The sequence below is a fragment of the Carcharodon carcharias genome, chromosome 3 (assembly GCF_017639515.1).
Source record: "Carcharodon carcharias isolate sCarCar2 chromosome 3, sCarCar2.pri, whole genome shotgun sequence".
NCBI lineage: Eukaryota > Metazoa > Chordata > Chondrichthyes > Lamniformes > Lamnidae > Carcharodon > Carcharodon carcharias.
In genome coordinates this window covers 26541631-26565114 of record NC_054469.1, presented here as the reverse complement: position 1 = coordinate 26565114, position 23484 = coordinate 26541631, and the positions used below count along the sequence as shown (strand labels likewise).

General features: G+C 42.9%; 1 protein-coding gene across 5 annotated transcripts in view; it reads left to right on the top strand.

Annotated features, from left to right (window-relative positions):
* LOC121275859 (5'-AMP-activated protein kinase subunit gamma-2-like) overlaps positions 1 to 23484 on the top strand; it is a 408268-nt gene that overhangs the window by 224663 nt on the left and 160121 nt on the right. The window contains exon 1 of one of the 5 annotated variants that reach the window (XM_041183602.1): positions 768 to 1229. The exons of the other annotated variants lie outside the window; for them this stretch is intronic. Coding sequence (XP_041039536.1) covers positions 1136 to 1229 — 94 coding nt within the window. The 5' untranslated portion in view covers positions 768 to 1135. Of the gene's footprint in view, positions 1 to 767; positions 1230 to 23484 lie in introns of those variants that run through there. 5 annotated transcript variants of the gene reach the window in all.

Below are 23484 nucleotides of genomic sequence, written 5' to 3'. Positions count from 1 at the left end.
ATTGACGGGCAGAGCAACTGGTTTCACAACGCCGTAAAATTGATTTTTGTCCTTTCCACCATGTTGCCTGCTCACGTCCGCCATGACGCCCAAAGCCAGCGGGTACAGAAAATTCCGCCCTATGCTAAAAGCACAATATAAATGCAAGTTGTATTTTTTTGCAATGGGGATTTTCTTTTAGGATGAATCTTAGCGCCCCCCCCCCCCCCCCCCCCACAATAAAAAAGAGAAAGTAATCATGTTTATTTTTTATAATCATTCAGGAAATATGTAAAGCAGTAATTGATTTTGAGCAGAATATTGGTGAGCTTTGCCTGCTCCAAGCAAGGCCACTGCTCTACAGTGGTTGAATACATCAATTCCATTTTATTGAATGAAGCTCCAGGATTTAATTTTTAAGCAGTGTTCTGTGGAAGCGTATCTCACAATCCTTTCTGACTATGTGGAAAACTCACCTGCCTTGCTCTTGAATTGTTTGGTACTATCACATACTGTGTTGTTTAATGCAGAATAAATAGCGGTCAGTATCCTATATGCTTTACTTTGCTGTGTAGGCAGTAAGCCTTCACATTACGAGACTTCAATGATCTACTTACTGCCCAACCAGCAAAAGACATTTGCTTCCTACGGCTTAGAGCTTTATCTATATTTATCAAAATAGATGTGATGTCATTCCATTAGGAGAAGGCAGTCTGGCCAATCATTGCCTGGGATTATCAACTCAGGGTGGTTTCCTTTTACAGTCTAACCCATCCAAGCTATTTTAAAGCCACATCATGCACAGCTGCACTTGACAATTAGCTGCAGAAGTCTCGTAGCTGCATTTCTTCATTTACTGTACTCGAGCGAGGCAAAGGAACCTGGAGCTATCGGATAGAATATTTGCTTCGTTGTCTTGGACATTGTGTACTTAAAGGGAAACAATTTTTAACTGGGGAAGGAAAGAAAGCTTTGTTGATTTTTTTGCTTTGGTTTGTGTGTGTGTGTGTCTGTGTGTGTCTGTGTGTATCCTGAGGACCAGCTGCAAAGATTTGCTTCTTGACCCAGCACTGAACACTTCTCGCCCAGCGTAGTTTCTTATTCACCCAACACTTGGCATGATTGACTGCCACTGCTACTGTGCCCACTGCTGCTCATGAAGCGTTTTGGCAGCCTTAGAGGGAGTAAGAAACGAAAGGACCAGGAGGGAAAACCAGAAAGACGCCAGTCAGAACCTCATGGCCTTTTAGGTAAGGAAGTGACACTTATGGGTTATACGTAGGCAATTGTATTATTTCAAGCACGGTTTGTGTCTCTAATAACACCAACTTACTGGTTGATGACGTGTAGTCATCTGCCCACCATCATCACCCCCGCCTCCAAACTTTTGATGTAATAAGAGTGTTAGTGTCATTTATTTTCAAGACGACCTGGTCATTTATTTCACCGCTGTTTGTGGGAACTTGCTGTGCACAAATTGGCTGCTGCATTTCTTGCTGTGCACAAATTGGCTGCTGCATTTCCTACATTGTAACAGTGATTTTAAGTCAAGAAGCACCTCGTTAGTTGCAAAGTACTTTAGGTCCTGAGGTCATGAAAGGCGTTATATAACTGAAAGTTCTTTTCTTTAGAAATTGTGTATGTCAGATTTATATTTTTAATAATATAAATATTTTTATTGAAAGCAAATAGGTAATTCATAGCAAATTGGTGCATTGAGACTGAATAATGAAACTTGGGTTCTTTGCTGTAGCATTCCCTTCACACCCACCCTCCTCACGCCTCCCCAAATTGACGAGTTGGCTATCTCAGCCAGATGAGACACCAACTCAGAGGATGGCAAGTAAAATCAGAAGACGTATACCTTTGTTGGTCTTGAGTGGCTCCCAGTGGTCAGCTCATGGGTCATTTTGGGGGAGGGATACGGTGGTGCAGTGAGCAGGAAGCAAATCTGCTGTCTCCATTGTTAAATAAAAAAACTTATAATGAGTGGGAGAAGAGGTGAAAGTACATATTCCTGAGTCTTCTGACAGTAATTGCTAATCTGACTTTCCTGCTAACAAGATGATCATTGTGCTCCAGTTCTTCAGGAGTGAGTTAAACTGCAGTCGGAAATTCCACCTGATGAACTTAATGGGCTTGTGGGTGAAGTAAAAAAGGAACTCCCATTTATACAGCGCCTTTCATGACCTCCAAGTATCCCAGAGCAATTCACAGCCAATTAAGTTCTTTTGAATTATTGTCACTTGTAACATAGAAAACCCAACAGCCAATTCTGTGCACAGCAAGCACCCGTAAACAGCAAGGCGACATTGATCAGGTCAACTGTTTGAGTAATATTGGTTCAGGGATAAATATAGGCCAGGATACTGGGGGGGGAACTCACCTGCTTTTCTTTGAAATCGTTCTGTGGGATCATTTATTGTCCATCCTGCGGAGCCTCAGTTTATCGTCTCCTTCGAAAGACGGCTCCTCTGACAGTGCAACAACCCCTCAGTCAGCTTCAGTTTTGTGTTCCAAGTCTCTGGGATGGGGCTTGAACCTACAACGTTTTGACTTAGAGGCAAAGGTGCTACCCCCGAGTCATTGATCTTATCAAGTATTTGTTTAAAGCTTGATTTACAAAAGCGCCAACCGGAACTGCAGCTCATCGAAGTCTTTTTATAATTTAAATTGTTGAAGATCAGGCGCCAGTATTTGGCACTTCCTATACTTCTGATTTCATTTGAGCAATGCCCAAGCGGCAGCCTTGTATGTTCATCGCCCTACAACCCGCTCCATACGTTCACCTTATTAAAAACCAGCTCCCCACGATTACTACACTTATAATTACCTCTGTATAAGTTTATTATAACAAAACCAGCTCCCTGTGTTCACCATACCAAAACCAACTGCTGAGCCCCCATGAATCGTAAAGTCACACTTTCATGTTGCTAGGACAAGGAAAGTGTTTTAGTGACATAAACGAGAGGAATCAGCACACTCCGGTGTCAATCCTCAACTCAGTGCCGAGTGTAAAATTGCTTGAGAATTCAGAAACGTTCAATGTCAGCGCATTGTGCAATTCATAAATATAGCTCCTCCAATTCTGGCCTCTCACATATCCCTTGATTTTGATCTCTCCACCATTGACAGCCATGTCTTCAGTTGCCGAGGCCATAAGCTCTGGACTTCCCTCTCCGAAATTAAACACGCAGGTTCAGTGAGCAATTAGGAAGGCAAATGGTATGTCAGACACAACACAGAAAATTATGGAAAAGCTCAGCAAGTCTAGCAGCATCTGTGGAGAGAGAAACAGAGTTAATGTTTCAAGTCCGTATGACCCTTCTTCAGAGCTGAAGAGAAGTGTAAATGTGATTAAATTTATACTATTTAATGGGGGTGGAGCAGGTGAAGCTGGATAGAAGGCCAGCAATAAGTGAGGACAAAAGAGAGATTGACAAAGATGTCATGAACTAAAGGACAAAAGGCGTGTTAATGGTAGTGGTAAGGGCTAAAAAAGGTGCTGGTAGTAGCAAAGGTAAGAAAGCAGAACGTGATAAGAGCAGAACAAGGGCCGGCACTCAGAAAAAAATAACATGAACAAGTGGCCTTTGTGGGGGTGAGGTGGGGGAGGGGCGGTGGTTGCAATAAAAGGATAGAAAATGAGATAGAAGGTTAGATAAAAAAGGGGATACAACCATGGATAAATGAATAAAAATAAGTGAATAAAAAATAAAAATGCAGAAAAAAGGGAATTAAAAAGTGGTGAGGATAGAGGAAAGAGTCCATGGTCTGAAGTTGTTGAACTCAATGTTAAGTCCGGAAGGTTGTAAAGTGCCTAATGGGAAGATGAGGTGCTGTTCCTCCAGTTTGCATTGGGCTTCACTGGAAAATTGCAGCAGGCCAAGTACAGACATGTGAGCATGAGAGCAGGATGGTGTGTTGAAATGGCTAGCAACAGGAAGGTCTGGGTCATGCTTATGGACAGACCAAAGGTGTTCTGCAAAGCAGTCACCCAGTCTGCGATTGGTCTGCCCAATTTAGAGGAAACCGCATTAGGATCATCGATTGCAATAGACCAAATTGAAGGAGGTGCAAGTGAAGTGCTGCTTCACCTGAAAGGAGTGTTTGGGCCCTTGGATGGTGAGGAGGAAGGAGGTAAAGGGGCACCTTCTGCAATTGAGTGGAAAGGGGATGAGGTGTTGTGGGTGATGGAGGAGTGGACCAGAGTGTCCTGCAGGAACCTATGAAATACTAACAAGGAGTTGAGTGGAAGATGTGTTTGGTGGTGGCATCATGCTGGAGTTGGCGGAAATGGCAGAGGATGATCCTTTGAATGCGGAGGCTGGTGGGGTGAAAAGTGAGGACGAGGGGGACCCTATCATGGTTCTGGGAGGGAGGGGAAGGTGTGAGGGTAGAGGTGCGGGAGATAGGTTGGTCAAGGTTGAGGGCCCTGCCAACCACAGTGGGCGGGGGGGAACCTCGGTTAAGGAAGAAGGAAGACATGTCAGAAGCGCCGTTTTGGAAAGTAGCACCTTCGGAACAGATGTGACGGAGGCGAAGGAACTGAAAATGGGATGGAGTCCTTACAGGAAGCAGGGTATGAGGAGCTGTAGTCAAGGTTGCTGTGGGAGTCGATAGGCTTGTAATGAATATTGGTGGACTATCCATCGCCAGAAATGGAGACAGAGAGGTCAAGGAAGGGAAGGGAAGTGTCAGAGATGAACCATGTGAAGGTGATAGAGGGGTGGAAATTGGAAGGAAAATTGATCAATTTTTCCAAGTCCAGACAAGAGCATAAAGTGGCACCGAAACAATCATCGATGTACCGGAAAAAGAATTGTGGGAGGGGGCCTGTGTAGGACTGGAACCAGGAATATTCCACATACCCTATGAAGAGACAGGCATAACTTGGACCCATGCAGGTACCCATAGCCACACTTTTATTTGGAGCAGGTGAGACAAGTTTAAGGAGAAATTGTTTGGTGAGAGGACAAGTTCAGTCAGGCGGAGGAGAGTGGTGGTGGATGGTAATGTCATTACATTTCCACTTCTCTTCAGCTCTGAAGAAGGGTCATACGGACTTGAAACGTTAACTCTGTTTCTCTCTCCACAGATGCTGCTAGACCTGCTGAGTTTTTCCAGCACTTTCTGTTTTTGTTTCAAATTTCCAGCATCCTCAGTGTTTTGCTTTTATGGTATGTTAGGTTTCGTTACAAAAGGATTGGCGTATAAGACTAAAGAAGGTTTACTACAAATATACAGGATGCTGGTAAGGCCGCACCTGGATACTGTGTAGAGTTTTGGTCTCCTTATCTAAGGAAGGGCATATTTGTCCTAGAGGGAGGGCAATGAAGGTTCACTAGACTGGTTCTTTGGATAGGGAGAGATTGACTAGACCAGGCCTATATTCCTTGGCATTTAGATGAATGAAAAACAATCTAATCAAAACATATAAAATTCAAAAGGGCCTTGACAGGAGAGATGCTGAGATGTTTCCCCTAGCTGAGGAATCTAGGGTTCATATAAGGGTCGGCCAATTAGGACTGAGATGAACAGAAATTTCTTCATTCAGAGGGCTGCAAATCTTTTGATTCCTCTACCCCAGGGATGCTCAGTCATTGAGTATGCTAACAGCACTGTGGGTGCACCTAACATCACATGGACTGCAGCGGTTCAAGGAGGCAGCTCACCATCACCTTTTCAAGAGCAATTAGGGATGGGCAGTAAATGCTGGCCCAGCCAGCAACACCCACATCCTGTGGACGAATAATAAAAAATAATTTCAAGACAGAGGTCGATAGATTTTTGGATACTCAGGGATATGGGAAGGTGAAGTCGAGGTAGAAGCTCAGCCATGATATTGGTTGAGTGACGGAGCAGGCTTCAAGTGCTAAATGGCAACTCCAGCTCCTATTTCTAAATCTGTCTGCCTCTCCACCACATGCTCCTCCATAAAGTCACTCCTTAAAATCTACCTTTCATTTTTTTTGGTCACCTGTCCTAATACCTGTTTATGTGGTTCAGTGTCAATTTCTTTTTTTGATAACACTCCTATGAAGCACGTTTGGGAAGTTTTACTATGTTAAAGGAGCTTTTTAAATGCAAGCTATTGAGTAACTCTTGTTTATTGTATATTAATTGTGTTTAGTTGTGTACAGGTTGTGGGTTTTAACTGGGAATTGATTTTTGCACCTATAAATAGACACAGGCTGAAACTGTGGTTTTGGGTTAGGAGGTATATACCTGTACTGTGTTACTGTAAATAAATGCTTATAAAAGTATGTAAAGATTGGCTCCAGTTCTATCTTTCATAATCTGACTTTCTGGAATATAACATTTGAACAAGGAAACCAAGGTGAGTTCTGGATAAGTAAATATCCCTTTGAAATTGATTGAAGAACAGTTATTTGTTATATTTCTTAGAATGAATAGAATGCAAAATACCACTCGCTCGCTCTCCCTCTCTCTCTCTGTTTCATGTGGCTTACAGATCAACAACTAAAATATTACATCCAGATGGTTAAGCCAGATATTTACATCTGCAGAAGTGGAGTGCATCGTTGGGAAGCCTCCTTTGTATTTGTAGGTCAGGTACTGAGTTGGTGCATGTTCCATGCTCTGTCCTGGGCAACCACAGTCACACATTGGAGAGTTCTTAATTTTCTATTTCTTCATCAAGTGTCCACATCTGCCATGGTCTGTGTGGATGCAGTTTAGAGTTTTCACATGAGCTTCATGAGAGGTCAAAGCCAGAGAGCATCTGTGTTGGCTCTTTCACGAGATGTTTGTTTGTGACTCCTTGCGAGCTCCAGTAGGCTTTCTGTGCTTCATCAGGGTTCAGGTTACATTGTCAAAGGTTAAGCCAGTGGGTCAAAAAGGGCTTGCGCAACTTCAGGCGGTGTTGAAGGATGGATGATGTTGAGGTCCTGGTGGATGGGGAGATGTTTGTTTTCCTCGATTTGCTGAATTTCCTGGAGGGTTACGGCATCACGGTGAATGGATGGGCGAACAGATGTGCTGCGGTTGTTGGGGTCAGCTTGAGGATTGCAGCGTTCTTTGGGTGTAGCTAGTTCTGGTGCACAGTATTCTGCTACGAAATGCACAAGAGCCATTGCTGATGTCCAAAGTTAAAGCTCATGGAACAAAAGAAACATAGCAACATGGATACAAAATTGTTGATGCTGATGTACCACAGTTCTGCCAGCACAGATTTGTTAAGGGCAAATCATGTTTCACTTAAGTAAAAACAGAAAATGCTGGAAGTACTCAGCAGGTCAGGCAGCATTTGTGGAGAGAGAGATGGGGTTAACATTTAAGGTTGATGACTCCTCATCACTGTTTTGATGAAGGATCATCAACCCGAAATGCTAACTCTATTTCTCTCTCCACAGAAGCTACCTGACCTGCTGAGCATTTCCAGCATTTTCTGTTTTTATTTCAGATTTCCAGCATCTTCAGTATTTTGCTTCTGTATTTGTATAGAACTAACGTGCTTGAGTTTTTTGATGAGGTAACAGAGAGGGTTGATTAGGGTAAAGCAGTTGATGTCATTTACTTGAACTTCAAAATGGCATTTGATACAGTGCCATACAACAGGCTTGTCAGCAAAGTTAAAGCTCATGGAACAAAAGAAACATAGCAACATGGATACGAAATTGGCTGAGTGACAGGAATAGTGGTGAATGGCTGTCTTTCAGACTGGAGAAAGGTTTATAGTTGAGTTCCCCAGGAGTTAGTGTTAGAACTTGTGGTTTTCCTGATATATATATTAATGACCTAGACTTGGCTGTACTTGGCACAATTTCAATATTTGCAGATGACACAAAGCTTGGACGTATTTTGAACTGAGAGGAGGATAGTGATAAACTTCAGGAGGACATAGACAGGTTGATGGAATGGGCGGACAAGTGGCGGATGAAATTTAAGTAGCGACATGTGAAGTGATTCATTTTTAGTAGGAAGAACCAGGAGAGGCAATGTAAAGGTGCAGATCTTCCAGACTCCAGATCGTTGCAGACCGGGTGTACCCCGGAAGATGTGCTGTGGGACTCCTTGGAAGTCCCAACGCACTGACTCAGTGAGAATTGCCTGGGAAATTTGAACTTCTGATGGGCAATTTTCCTGTTTCCTGGGACCCTCCAACAAGGCCTCCAACTCTAAGGTAGAGACGAAGACTTTGGAAGGTTATGACTTAGTTACCCAGGAAATGTTAGACACAAAAATCCTAGTCTACCTGCTGGATACAACTGACACCCCCCACCAACTTCCTACTCAAGCATCACCCCCCCCCGGCCCCCCGCCGCCGACAACCCTTTCTGACTCCCCAACTACTCACCTGACCCTCCCACCTGAGTAGCCCCCACCATCCATCTCTTCCCGACCCCCGATTTGACCTGACTAGTGCCCACCAACCGACAACTCGATTCCACACCACCTGACTCCCCCTACAAACCCCTGACTCCCTCCCCAACCTGACCTGACCTCACCACACAACTCCCCCGACCTGACCTGAATAGCCCCAGATCTGACAACCTGACCCGACTCCCAACGACCCACCTCACCCTGCCACCTCACTCACCTGCCACCCTACTCACCTACCAATCTACCCAGCTGCCACTCTACCCTCTTACCCATTTAGCTCACCCAACTTACCTGCTTACCACACCCACTCTGCCCCCTTACACACTTAGCTTCTCTCCGTAGCTTTTCAAAGAAGCCTTGGGACATTTAAACAGTTCTCGACACCGTGCTTTAGGAAGGATGTGTAGGCATTTGTGAGAGTGCAGAAAAGAATCAAGAGCTCCAGGATTGAGGACCTTCACTTACGTAGTTTGGAGAAGCTAGGACTGTTCTTCTTGGAGAAGAGAAGATTGAGAGGAGATTTGATAGCAGTGTTCAACATCTGGACAGAGTGAATAGGCACAAACTGTTCCCATTGGTGGAAGATTCGAGAACAAGAGGGCACAGATTTATGGTATGTGGCAAAAGAAGCAACTGCAACACAAGGAAAAACCTTTTTATGCATCAAGTGGTTCGGATTTGGAATGCATTTCCTGAGAGTGTGGGGGAGGCAGATTAAATTGAGGCCTTCAACAGGGCAATTATGTGGAAAGAAAAAAATTGCTGGGCTATAAAGAAAAGGCAGAGGAGTGGGCCAAGGTGAATTGCTCTTGCAGAGAGCTGGCACAGACACAACAGGCCAAATTGTCTCCTCCTGGGCTGTATCCATTCATTTGAACATACGTACGAACATACTAATTAGGAGCAGGAGTAGGCCATTCAGCCTCTCAAGCCTGCTTCGCCATTTAATAAGATCATGGCTGATCTGATTGTGGCATCAACTCCACATTCCCACCTCCCCACCCCGCTTCCTGCCAATAACTTTTGCATTCGGTGATTCTGTAAACGCTTATCCAATTCTCTTTTGAAAACCATGATAGAATCTGCCTCCACCACCCTTTCAGGCAGTTCATTCCAGTTAGTACCACTCGCTGTACAAAATTAATTTCTCTTGTTGTCTTTAGTTTAGGGTTTGAATCCAATCCAAGGCCATGCCTCCTCTGCTGAGCAGTAGAGTTAAATCACACCGTACCATTTCAGCATGCAAACATTTTGCACTACAGAATTCATTTGGGGCTCTTGCAGAATTGACCTATTTAAATTAAACAGCCACTTAAAATAGCGTGTCCAAACAGTTAGATATTTACACGCTAACATTGCACAGCATGATTTCGCTTCGAAAGAACCCTCTTGAATTTATGGACGCAGTTTGAACCCACTTGCTAGTTAGCATTACTAAATAATCAAAAACTGCTCATAACATGCCATTAGTTAATGGTACCGAGGATGGTTTGTTGGGGTAATTAAAAATAATGTAAGACAAGACAAAATACTGTGGATGCTATAGACCTGAGATAAAAAACAGAATGCGCTGTAAAGCATTCAGCAGATCAGGCAACCTCTGCAGAGAGAGAAATGGGGTTCACCTTTAACCAGAACTGGATAATGTTCAGAGCTGTGCAGCTTATAAGCAAATACTGGGCGATGGAAATGGGGGCTCAAGGAAAGAAATGGGAAGGGAGCTGGTGACAAAAAGGGTGATGGTGCCACGCAAATAATGAATCGTGAAACAAAATAATGGAAACAGAAAATAGCACACTGGGAGAGTAAGGGCCCTTCACATGGTGGGTTGTATTTTTGGGGTAGAGTGCAGGAACTTTACTCTGCTTCTGTTAGTGAGAAACCAGACCTGGGAATAACACCAGATGAAAAATTGATCCTTCCCATCAATGAGGGTCTTTATCTGTTGCATGGGTTGAACATTTACCAAACACTGACCTTTGCAAATTCACTGTCTCCTTTTTTTCCCCTTAATTTGTAAATGAATTTGCACTTTCAGAATTGAAATGCTGCAGCAAAGTGAATGGTGAAGTGGGCTCAAAGGGCTGAATGGCCTACAGTTGCTCCTAATTCAAGTGCCGTTTTCCAAGTTGTTACTATTACTTCCTACAAGGCAAGTGTAACATAGAACAAAAGGCCTTAGAAACTTTCTGCAGTTGAATGAATAGCTGAAGCAAGGATTCTTACTGCAGCTGCACAGGGCCTTGGTGAGACCACACTTGAGCATTGTGAGAGTTTTGGTCTCCTTACCTAAGAAAGGATATACTTGCCTTAGAGAGAGTGCAGCGAAGGTTCACCAGACTGATTCCTGGGATGGCAGGATTGTCAAATGAGGATAGATTAGGCCAGCTAGGCCCATATTCACTGGAGTTTAGAAAAATGAGAGGAGATCTCATTGAAACATATAGAATTCTAACAGGGATGGACAAACTGAATGCAGGGATATTTCCTCTGGCTGGGGAGCCTAGAATAAGGGGTCACAGTCTCAGGAATATGGGGTAGACTATTTAGGAATGAGATGAGGAGAAACTTCTTCATTCAGAGGGTAGTGAACCTGTGGAATTCTCTACCACAGAAGGGTGTAGAGGCCAAGTCATTGAATATATTTAAGAAGGAAATAGATAGATTTCTGCACTCTAAAGGTTTCAAGGAGTATGGTGTTGAGTTAGAGCATCAGCCATGATCATATTGAATGGCGGCGCAGGATCAAAGGACCGAATGAGCTACTCCTGCTCCTATTTTCTGTGTTTCCATGTTTCCAAGCCATATTGAAAAGAAAGAAGTTGCATTTATATTGTGTCTTTCACAAGCTGAAGACGTCCCAAACCCTTTTTCAGTCAATTAAGCATTTTTTGTAGTCATTGTTATAAAGTAGGAAATGTGATCATCAATTTTTTTATAGCAATGAGGTAACCTGTTTTAATGATGTTGGTTGAGGGATAAGTTTTTGTCAGGAGACCAGGGATAGCACCCCTACTCTCCTTCGACATGGTGCTATTGAGCCCTTCACAACCACCTGAGAAGACAGACCTTCACTTTAATGATTCATCCAAAAGACGGCACCTGCAATCATGCAGCATTGCCTCAAAACTGCACTGGAGTGTCCGCCTTTAATTTGTGCTCAAGTCTCTGGAATGGGGGTTTTTTTTTTCATTCATTCGCAGGATGTGGGCTTCGCTGGCAGGGCCAGCATTTATTGCCCATCCCTGGTTGCCCTTGAGAAAGGTGGTGGTGAGCTGCTGTCTTGAACCGCTGCAGTCCATGTGGTGTAGGTACATCCATAGCGCTGTTAGGAAGGGAGTTCCAGGATTTTGACCCAGTGACATTGAAGGAACGGCTATATACTTCCAAGTGAGGATGGGGCGTGACTTGGAGGGGAAATTCCAAGTGGTGGTGTTCCCATCTACCTGCTGCCCTTGTCCTTCTAGATGGTAGTGGTTGTGGGTTTGGAAGGTGTTGTTGAAGGAGCCTTGGTGAATTCCTGCAATGTATCCTGTAGATGGTACACACTACTGCCACTGTGCGCCAGTGATGGAGGGATTGAATGTTTGTAGATGTGGTGCCAATCAAGCGGGCTGCTTTGTCCTGCACGGTGTCAAGCTTCTTGAGTGCTGTGGGAGCTGCACTCATCCAGGCAAGTGGGGAGTATTCCATCACACTCCTGACTTCTGCCTTGTACATGCTAGACAGGCTTTGGGGAGTCAGGAGGCGAGTTACTGCAGGATTCCTAGCCTCTGACCTGCTCTTGTAGCCATAGTATTGATATGGCTAGTGCAGTTCAGTTTCTGGTCAGGATGTTGATAGTGAGGGATTCAGTGATGGTAATGCCATCAAATGGTTGGATTCTCTCTTGTTGGAGATGGTCATTGCCTGACACTTTTGTGGTGCGAATGTTACTTGCCACTTGTCAGCCCAAGCCTGGAGATTGTCCAGGTCTTGCTGCATTTGGACATGGTCTGCTTCAGTATCTGAGGAGCTGCGAATGGTGCTGAACATTGTGCAATCATCAGCGAACATCCCCACTTCTGACCTTATGATGGAAGGTCAGCAAGTTTTGGTCTCTGAGGTAAGAATGCTGCCAGCTGAGCCATAGCTGACAAATCCTTACTTTGCAAAAATGAGAGCGGTACTGGCATTCATATAGTGTTTTACCACATTATCAATGCACCTCACACGATTCACTAAGTTTCTGACAAGATTCATCAATATACGCTGTATGATCAGAGCTGCCATTTTTTGGATGAATTGTTAAACTGAAGTTCTGCCCTTTCCCGTGGCCGGGAAAGATTCAACATACTGTCCTAATTGGATATAATTTGTAATCTATTGGCAAATTTTAAAATAACTCAGTCTGCAGGTCTGGCCTGTAAGGTTTGAATCTTTGATGAATGTCTAGTTACAAGAAGGCAATTTCATGTATTATTTTCTTTTTAAAAAGTGAATTTAGTCCTGTTAAGTGCGAAGAATCTTGTATTTTTATAGTTAACTGCTTATCATGACAATGCTGTGCAGGCTAAAATTGAAAATGCCAGAAATGCACTGAAGGTCAACCAGCACCTGTAAAGGAACAGGATACACTAACCCTTCCAGCATATATTGCTCACCAGATCTAATGAAAAGTGTACCTTGGAAACTTTCACTTGTCCATTTTTGATTTGGTTTCAGATTTCCAACATTTTTGTTCTTTTCCTTTTGACTCTGTAGGCAATATAGTGAGCAGTCCAGATGCCCAATGGACTAAGTGAAACTCTTATACACAGCTCTGTGCTGGCATTATGAACGGAGTGGTTACAGCTGGTGTGTTCAGGTTCCAGCAGGTGGAAAGTAACCCAGTGGAGTCTTTTTGTTTTAGGCCTTGCTGAGGTCAGCTACTAATCTATCTTTAGCTGTTGTCTGCAGAGCTCGAGAATAGCTCATCTTGATCCAGAATTTTATGGGGTTTTTTTTGTTCAGCATCTGTCAAGTAATTTTGAAAGTAATCGTGAAGAATCCCATCCACAGTTGAGATTTTTTCCGTGTTTCTTTTATTGTTCCAGTTGCCAATCCCATATAAAGAAAGACAGACTTGCACTGATCTAGCATCTTTCACTATGTTCCAAAATGTTTCACAGCCAGTGCAGTACTACTTGAAGTGTAGTCATTGTTATGTAGGAAATATAGCAGCCAATTCTCACATCCAGCTCCCACAGTCAACCATCTGCTTTACGAATGTTGGCTGAGGGATAAATATTGAGCTGGACACAGTCTAGAGTGGAAAGTTAAACCTTTCTGCTTCTGTTCTTCTTCGAATTTGTTGCATTTAGTCAACCTGAGAAGGCAAACAGGGCTGAATTAAACATCTCGTCCAAATGATGGCAACTCCGACAACACAGTGCCCCCTTGATGCTTCACTGGAGATAACGTGCTCAAATCTCTGGACTTGAACTTGATACTTCAAAGGCATGGTGTCAGCAGTAACTCAGTGAGTAGCATTCTCTCAAAGGTGAGAAAGCTACTGACTGAGCCAGGGCTGACACCAAGTCTTTGAAGTATCACTCACGCTCTCTCAGGCAGAACTATTTATGGAAATACTTTGCCTGTGCTGCAGCTGTGAACTGATATATCAGGCATTGATAGTTATAAAGAAGTATGACAGTAATCCCTAATACAACATTTCAACAAAGCGTGTTGGATTAAGAATCGATTAGAAAGGTTTAACTTTCCACTTTAGACTGTGTGGTTTAGTTATAAAATGATGCTGAAATGGGCCATTGGCAAAGGGCCAAAGGTTATACATTGAATATCTCTTCTGTATATAATGAGAATTAAGGTCTACTTTATGTCACTGATTTACAGGACTGGTTTAGCTTGGTTGGCAAACTAAAGAACATGAAGTAAATGTCAAACTGTGTTGGAGTGGAAACCAGGAAATCCAGCTGATATTTTGAAATGCATTGCAAGGATGGTGCTAGATTTCTCCAGAAAATGACTGAATAATTGAGCATGGGAGATTCAGACTTCTCACTCTGTTGTGCAGTACTATTAATGAAGTTTGTCCCTATACATCCAATGATTTCAGTCAAGTTGTGGTACAATGACAATAACAACTGCTATTTATAGAGGGAACCCCTCAGCTTCCTCACAGCCTTAAAATCCAGGTGCATAGCACCTTTTTTATTTGGCTACTGTGGGTGGTTTTCGGAGTCCAAGATGACATTCGCATTTGTGGTGAAAGGTGCCAGCATGTGCACAGTGAGCATCTGTTGGAAGTATCCAGGTCATTATGTCAATAAGCATGTACCTGTGCAGCCATTTTGGAGCTCAAAGCTCCAGCTAATATTCTCTTTCTTGTTACGAAAAGTATAATAATTCTCTTAAATCAAGTAAGCTGCAAGCTTGAAATTACCAGAAGAAGCTAGGGGTAGAAATGTAAATGAAATGTTAATGACTAAACATGGATGCTGTCTTAGCATGTAAGGTGTGAAGGGAATTTGCATTTTTAGATGACTGAAAGGATTGTTTGGATTTCAAAGGGATGTTAGTCTGTTCACAGAACAAAGAAAAGTACAGCACAGGAACAGGCCTTTCAGCCCTCCAAACCTGCGCTAATCACATTGCCCGTTAGCTAAAACATTTTGCACTTCCAGGGTCCGTATCCCTCTATCCCCATCCTATTCATGTACTTGTCAAGCTGCCTCTTAAACTCCACCACCGTACCTGCTTCCACCACCTCCTCTGGCAGCGAATTCCAGACACTCACTACCCTCTGCGTAAAAAACCTGCCTCGCACATCTCCTCTATAGTTTTCAGCTCTCACCTTAAATCTATGTCCCCTAGTAATTGACTCTTCCACTATGGGGAAAAAGCTTCTGACTATCTACTCTGTCCATGCCACTCATAATTTTGTAAACTTCTATCAAGTCGCTCCTCAATCTCCGTCGCTCTAGTGAGAACAATCCGAGTTTCTCTAACCTCTCCTCATAGCTAATAATCTGCAGACCAGGCAGCATCCTGGTAAACCTCCTCTGCACCCTCTCCAATGCCTCCATATCCTTCTGGTAATGTAGTGACCAGAATTGCACGCAATATTTCAAGTGTGGCCTAACCAAGGTTCTATATAGCTGCAGCATGACTTCCCAGCTTTTATACTCAATACCCCTGCCAATGAAGGCAAGCATGCCATATGCCTTCCTGACTACCTTATCCACCTGAGTTGCCACTTTCAGTGACCTGTGGACCTGTACACCCAGATCCCTCTGCCCGTCAATGCACTTAAGGGTTTTGCCATTTACTGTATAATTCCTGCCTGTATTAGACCTTCCAAAATGCAGTACCTCGCACTTGTCCAGATTAAACTCCATCTGCCATTTCTCCGCCCAAGTCTCCAACCGATCTATATCCCGTTGTATCCTTTGACAATCCTCTTCACTATCTGCAACTCCTCCAACCTTAGTGTCATCTGCAAACTTACTAATTAGTCCAGTTACATTTTCCTCCAAATCATTTATGTATACTCCAAACAGCAAAGGTCCCAGCACTGATCCCTGCGGAACTCCACTAGTCACAGCTCTCCATTCAGAAAAGCACCCTTTCACTGCTACCCTCTGTCTTCTATGACCAAGGCAATTCTGTATCCATGTTGCCAGCTCATCACTGATCCCGTGTGACTTTACCTTCTGTACTAGTCTGCCATGAGGGACCTTGTCAAAGGCCTTACTGAAATCCATGTATACAACATCCACTGCCCTTCCATTGTCGAACATCTTTGTCACTTCCTGGAAAAACTCGATCAAGTTAGTGAGACACAACCTTCCCTTCACAAAACCATGCTGCCTCTCACTAATATGCCCATTTGCTTCCAAATGGTAGTAAATCCTGTCATGAAGAATCTTCTCCAATAATTTCCCTACCACTGACGTAAGGCTCACCAGCCTACAATTTCCTGGATTATCCCTGCTACCCTTCTTAAACAATGGAACAACATTGGCCATTCTCCAGTCCTTTGGGACCTCACCTGGAGCCAATGAGGATACAAAGATTTCTGTCAAGGCCCCAGCAATCTTCTCCCTTGCCTCCCTCAGTACTCTGGAGTAGATCCCATCTGGCCCTGGGGACTTATCCACCTTAATATTCTTCAAGACGCCTAACACCTCTTTTTTGATCTCAACGTGATCCAGGCTATCTACACACTCTTCCCTAGACAAATCGACCGCTAAGTCCTTCTCTTTGGTGAATACTGATGAGAAGTATTCATTTAGTATCTGTCCCATTTCTTGTGGCTCCACACACAGATTCCCACCTCTGTCCCTGAGTGGGCCTACCCTTTCCCTGGCTACCCTCTTGCTTTTTACATATGTATAAAAGGCCTTGGGATTTTCCTTAATCCTGGTTGCCAGTGTTTTTCATGACCCCTTTTAGCCCTCCTGACTCCTTGCTTAAGTTTCTTCCTACTTTCTTTATATTCTCCATGGGCTTCATCTGTTCCCAGCCTTCTAGCTCCTACAAATGCTTCCCTTTTCTTTTTGACTAATCTCACAATATCCTTCGTTATCCAAGGTTCCTGAAACTTGCCATGCTTATCCTTCATCCTAGCAGGAACATGCTGGTCCTGAATTCTTATCAACTGACGTTTGAAAGCCCCCCACATGTCAGTTGTTGATTTGCCCTCAAACATCCGCCTCCAGTCTAGATTCCTCCTAATATTGTTATAATTAGCCTTCCCCCAATTAAGCACCTTAACCTGAGGACTCCTGTTATCCTTATCCACCAGTACCTTGAAACTTACTGAATTATGGTCACTTTTCCCGAAATGCTCCCGTACTGAAACTTCGACCACCTGGCCAGGTTCATTCCCTAATACCAGGTCCAGTATTGCCCCTTCCCTAGTTGGACTATCTACATATTGTCTCAGGAAGCCCCCTCCTGGATGCACCATCCAAACCCCTAGCACTAATTGATTCCCAGTCCATATAGGGAAAGTTAAAACACCCACCACAACAACCCTTTTGCTTTTACATCTTTCCAAATTCTGCTTACATAACTGTTCCTCAATCTCCTGCCGGCAATTGGGAGGCCTATAGTAAACCCCCAACATTGTGACTGCACCCTTCCTATTCTGGAGCTCTACTCATATTGCCTCGCTGCATGAGCCCACCGAGGTGTCCTCCTGTTGTACAGCTGTGATATTCCCCTTAACCAGCAGTGCAACTCCCCCACCTCTTCTACATCCCTCTCTATCCTGCCTGAAACATCTAAATCCTGGAACATTTATCTGCCAATCCTGTCCATCCTTCAACCAAGTCTCTGTAATAGCAATAACATCATAGTCCCAAGTACTAATCCAAGCTCTAAGCTCATTTGCCTTGCCTGTTATACTTCTCACATTGAAACAAATGCATTTCAGACCCCCAGTCCCACTGTGTTCAGCAATTTCTCCCTGCCTGCCCTTCCTCTTAGTCCTACCGGCCATATTCACTGGTTCCCAGTCATTTATTTCATCTGCTGACCTATTGCTCTGGTTCCCACCCCCCTGCCATACTAGTTTAAACCCTCCCGAGTGACACTAGCAAACCTCGCGGCCAGGATATTGGTGCCCCTCCAGTTTAGATGCAACTTGTCCTTCTTGTACAGGTCCCACCTGCCCCGGAAAAGATCCCAATGATCCAGATATCAGAAACCCTCCCTCGTACACCATCTGTTCAGCAACGTGTTCAGCTGCACTATCTTCCTATTTTAAGCCTCACTGGCACACGGACCCTAGAGGTCCTGTTTTTTAACTTTCTGCCTAACTCCCTAAACTCCCACTGCAGGACCTCGTCACTCTTCCTGCCTATGTCGTTAGTACCAATGTGTACCACGACCTCTGGCTGTTCTCCCTCCCCCTTCAGAATGTCCCATACCTAATCAGAGACATCCTGGACCCTGGCACCAGGGAGGCAATATACCATCCTAGTGTCTCTTTCACGACCACAGAAGCGCCTATCTGAGCCCCTGACTATAGAGTCCCCTATGACAATTGCTCTTCTGTGCTTTGACCCCCCCTGCTGAACAACAGAGCCAGCTGTGGTGCCACTGCTGTGGCTACTGCTGTTGTTTTCCCCTGATAGGCCATCCCCCCCAACAGTATCCAAAACGGTATACCTGTTAGAGAGGGGGACAGCCACAGGGCATTTCTGCACTGACTGCCTGCCCCTTTTAGCGGTCACCCATCTATCTGTCTGTACCTTGGGTGTGACCACGTCTGCAAAACTCCTGTCAATGACGCTTTCCGCCACCTGAATGTTCCTAAGTGCATCCAACTGCTGCTCCAATCAATCTATGCGGTCTGTGAGGAGCTGCAATTGGGTACACTACCTGCAGATGTAGTTGTCCGGGACACTTGAAGCATCACAGATTTCCCACATCCCACAGGTGAAGCACTTCACCCCAGCAACTGCCATTTCTAGAACTATGTAATAAATTAATTTAAATCTAATAACTCCTTATTGACTCCCTATTAACTATACATTCCCTAGGGCTAGATTTCTACTATAAATGCTAAATTCTAAGAACAGTAATCCCCTGATTCTGGCCTAGATGCCCTCTACTTATTACTTAAGTGATTAATTTATTTGGTTTAATTAGTTTAACAATGTTTTAGTTTCAAAATCAGTGTACATTCTCCACCAGCCAATCAGGTCACAGATTTACCGCGAAGCCACTTTTAATTTTTTTTTTTAAGACCCGAGGTCTGCGAATCCCTGAGTTCAGGTTTTTATACTCACCTCTCTGGAACTCTGCCCTCCGACTTTGTTCCCTGGAACTCTCCTTGCGCTCTTTTATCCTAGCTAGCCAGATAAGCAAGGCTAAGGAGCGTGTTTATTTTTCCCAAAGGTTACTGACAATATTGGTAATATGAAAGCTTTTATATTATGGAAAAGGTACAGTTCCAAAGGCAAATGGAACTATGAAATTTACATATTAAAGAGAGAGAAACATAAATATAGAAGAATGAAAGGCTATGTAGTGGAGGCCATGTAAGATCTAGCAGGAATGTGTGAAATGAATGTGTGCATAAGTCTGCTGTATCCAGTATCTAAAGGTAGAGGAAACCATTTGGAATTCCGCTGTCAAGCGGGGTAGTTTGTTAACTTGCTGTGTTTTTTAAATCTAAAATCTATTTTGGACTGTTGCCTTAAAGGGAGTATGTAACTGGGAGTCAAGTTAATTAGGAGTTTTAGGAGTTGTTATAGTATTAAGTAATTGTAGTCTTATGTATGTGCTTGAATCCTTCAGTAAGGACATCCTTACTGAAATATGCCGCCTGCGGCAAATTCAGCCTCAGAGCAGGGCAAGGACCACATTGCCAGTGGCTGTGGTTGTCTCCTTGGATCTTCTGGCTTCTCGCAAGCCTTTATTGCTTAAAATTTGCGACCTGCAACTTCTTCTTTTAAGCTTGGAGCCTTTCTCTTCTCACTTTTAACTTCACTTAACAGGACCTTTTCCAGATTCTTGTTCATTCCCTTTGACTAGAAGGTCTTCTCGATACCCCTCATTTTCTGTTCTTTGGGGAAACCTGCTCCTGCAGCTCCTTCTTGCCTGGAAGCTGGTTTCAACTTTAGTTTGGGACTTGCTATCTGTCCCTTTCCTCTATTGCTTCTACTGCCAACTCCTTTCAAAGCACACTGACGAACTGAACTCAAACTACTTTTGGTTTCTGTATCTGTGTAAATGTGCTGGGCCTCCCTCTCTGGACCTCTGTTGCTGGGCTACAGCACAGTTTTTTTCTTCTTTGTTTGTTTTAACTCCCCTTCAAGAGTCATAAACCTCATTAAAATGCAGGAATCTTTTAAAGTGAAACTAAAACTCTGGTTTCATCCTTTTAATCCACAAATACAGAAATACAAATCAAACTTAGATATTAAAGCTGAGACTCATTCCTAACACACACAACTACAGGTACAACTTATTAAACTACCTTGAGTTCCTTATACAGCCTAAAGTATAGGTGAAATATTGGAAGCTACCTAACGGATAGGCTGAAGAAGTATCACTACAGTAATAATTCAATAGATTAAGAAAATGAAGATTCTGCTTGAAAAACATCATGAACTCTTTGACACACATAATGCAAATACTGGAACTCCTTGTTTATATGAAATCTTCCAAGTGTTTTAAGAGCGTTCCACATGAAAGACTTTTGATAACAATCCAGTGTGGAATATATTAGGAAATAGGAGGGTGTGGTTTATCAATTCACATTCATAGGTGGGCATTCAACTGCTGGGAACTCATTTCTTGAGTTTGATTTTGAGACCCACAGAATTTTCATTCATAGTAATTAATAGATAGAAAGTACTGAGGGACAGCCTAACTTTCCTATTCCTGAGTTCCTGATTACATGCTCCCAGTGGGCTAAATTTTACACAGGAACTCAAATTTGTAAAATTGCCTCTTGGAAATGCTCATAAGGTAGGGAGAAAATGTGAACTGATTCTGGTCATTAAGCTAAAAAAGAAATGTACAGGTTTTGTAAAGTGAACAAGGAATGTTGCTAAGTAAGATAAGAAGATAAATTAGGGTAGTTTCATCTCTAAGGTAGAGAGAAAGAGAGTGAAGGTGACTTCATTGATGAAATGTGTTAGCTCAGAATATTCATTCAAAATAAACCAGAAAATAAGAACCCAAATTTAAATTGGTGAGAATTAAATCTAATGGAGATTGACAGATCTCCCATGGCATTATTTGTCTGTAGCTTAATGTTTGGAGCATAGTTATTATGACACAGCCAATCATAAATGCTAAGCTGCTCAAATCCAAGAGGGAAACTTGAAACAACCATCATAACCAATTTTGCAATTTTTATGTTTCGAGATGCAGGCTTTGAATTCAGTAGTAGTAAGACCACCGAGTCTCAAGAAATTTTTATAAAACTAAATTAAACATTTATTAATACAAGAAAGATTGTAAACACATGCATTTGTCTACAAAATTACTACTATAATAACTATAAAAGTCCCCTAATTAATCTGTCTCCTGGTTACACCTCCGTTAAGGCAACAGTAAAACACATAGATTTAAACAGATCCCTGGCAAAGCACACTCTGGAGAGTTGCATTCAAAATGAGTTTCTTTCAGCTCTGGGTCCTTGCCGACAGCGGCTTGAAGTTTACAGGCTGGAGGCTTCAGATCTTCAAATCCCTTTCCTTTTTACCATCAGCCTTCTCTTCCCTTATGAATATTTTCCGCTTTGAATGCAAATTTTCATTGTTTCACTATGTCTTTTGAACTTTATCTCTTCTAATAATGAGACCCTTTCATAATACCCACTTTATTAGTAATCCTTGGGAAAAATAAACAAACACACAGTTTCTGAGCTTCATCTGGTTAGGTGGAATATTCCACTCCCGTTCTTTGAATCCAAGTTACAATGTTTATTTAAAGAAAAGAATGCAAATTGCTCCCATATTTACCTAATTAACATTTCAAACCTACTCCCCTTCTATATATCAAAACCTCTAGACCAGCTGGCTTTAATCCAATTAAGACACATACACAGACACAGACACCACTAAACTATATTTTAAAATAATCTCCAATAACATTATAGACATTATATCTTCTTGATGTAGTTAAGGTATTTAGCTGCTAACATGAAGGCGTATTTATCCTGCCCCATTCCATTCTGTTGTATCTGCCATATCTCTGCTCAGGTCCTTCCTGGGAGCAGTCTAAGATTGTGGGGTCAAGTCAAGCTTAAGATATTTGAGCACATTAAGCTTATTTCACTTGGAAGAGTTGAAGCACAAAACATGCTCACAGTCTTTGCATCAGTGAGAAAGAGTCAAATGCAAGGGGTTAGAAAAGGTAAATTATTCCAACTATAAGAACCATAGTGGGGGGTTGATTCATAAGAAAGGAGATATGGAAAGTTAAAGAGAAAGGACAAGGCAACAGAGCAGGGTAGCGATGCAGGTAATGAGATTCAGAGTCTTGCTACAGCTGTACAGGGTTTTGGTGGGTCCTCATCTGGTGTACTGTGTGCAGTTTTGGTCTCCACATTTAAGAAAGGATATATTTGTATTGAAGGCAGTACAGTGAAGGTTCACTCAGTTGGTCCTATGATGAGAGGCTGTGTAAATTGGGCTTATATTCTCTGGAGTTTAGAAGAATGAGAGATGATCTCATTGAAATACACAAAATTCTGAAGTGACTTGACAGGGTGGATGTTGAGATCATTTCCATTGGTCAGGGAATCTAAAACACGGGTGCACATTCTCAGGATAAGGGGCTGATCATTTAGGGCTGAGATGAGCAGAAATTTCTTCACACAAAGGGTTGTGAATCGCTGGAATTCTATACCTCAAAGATTGTGGATGCTCCATTGTTGAATAAAATTAAGGCTGGGATAGACAGATTTTTGGTGTCTCGGGGAATCAAGGGGTGTGGAGAGCAGGTGAGAAAATGGAATTGAGGCCCAAGATCAGCTATGATCACATTGAATGGCGGAGCAGGCTCGATGGGCCATATGGTCTACTCCTGCTCCTATTTCTTATGTTCAGAGTGTGACAAAGAGACAGAGCATACAAACATAACAGTGCACCAGCAAATAAGGTCAGAGTACAGAAAATGGTAAAAAGACAAAATTGAAGGCCCTCTAACTGAATGCACACAGCATTTGTAAAAGAAGATGGATGAATTGATAGCATATCTGGAAATAAATGAATATGATATGATAGCCATTACAAACATATGGTTGCAAAGTGACCATGGCTGGGACCTGAATCTTCAAGGGTTTTTGACATTTTGGAAGGACAGAAAGAAAGGAAAAGGAGGCAGAGTAACTTTGTTAACAAATGATGAGATCAGTACAGCAATGAGAAATGGTCTGGGTTTAGAGAGTCAAGATGTAGAATCTGGTTGGGTGGAAGGAAGTTACTGGCGGGAGTAGTTTCTAGACCTCCTGACAACAGCTTCACTGTAGCACAAAGTATAAATCAAGAAATAACAGGGGCTTGTAAAAAAGGCTACTGCAATAATGATGCAAGATTCTAATCTTCTGGATTAAGCGAATCAAATTTGAAAAAGTAGCCTGGAGAATGAGTTCATTGAGTGGAATTTAATGCCCTCCCCCATGGCGAGTTTTAAGGCAGGGGGCATTTA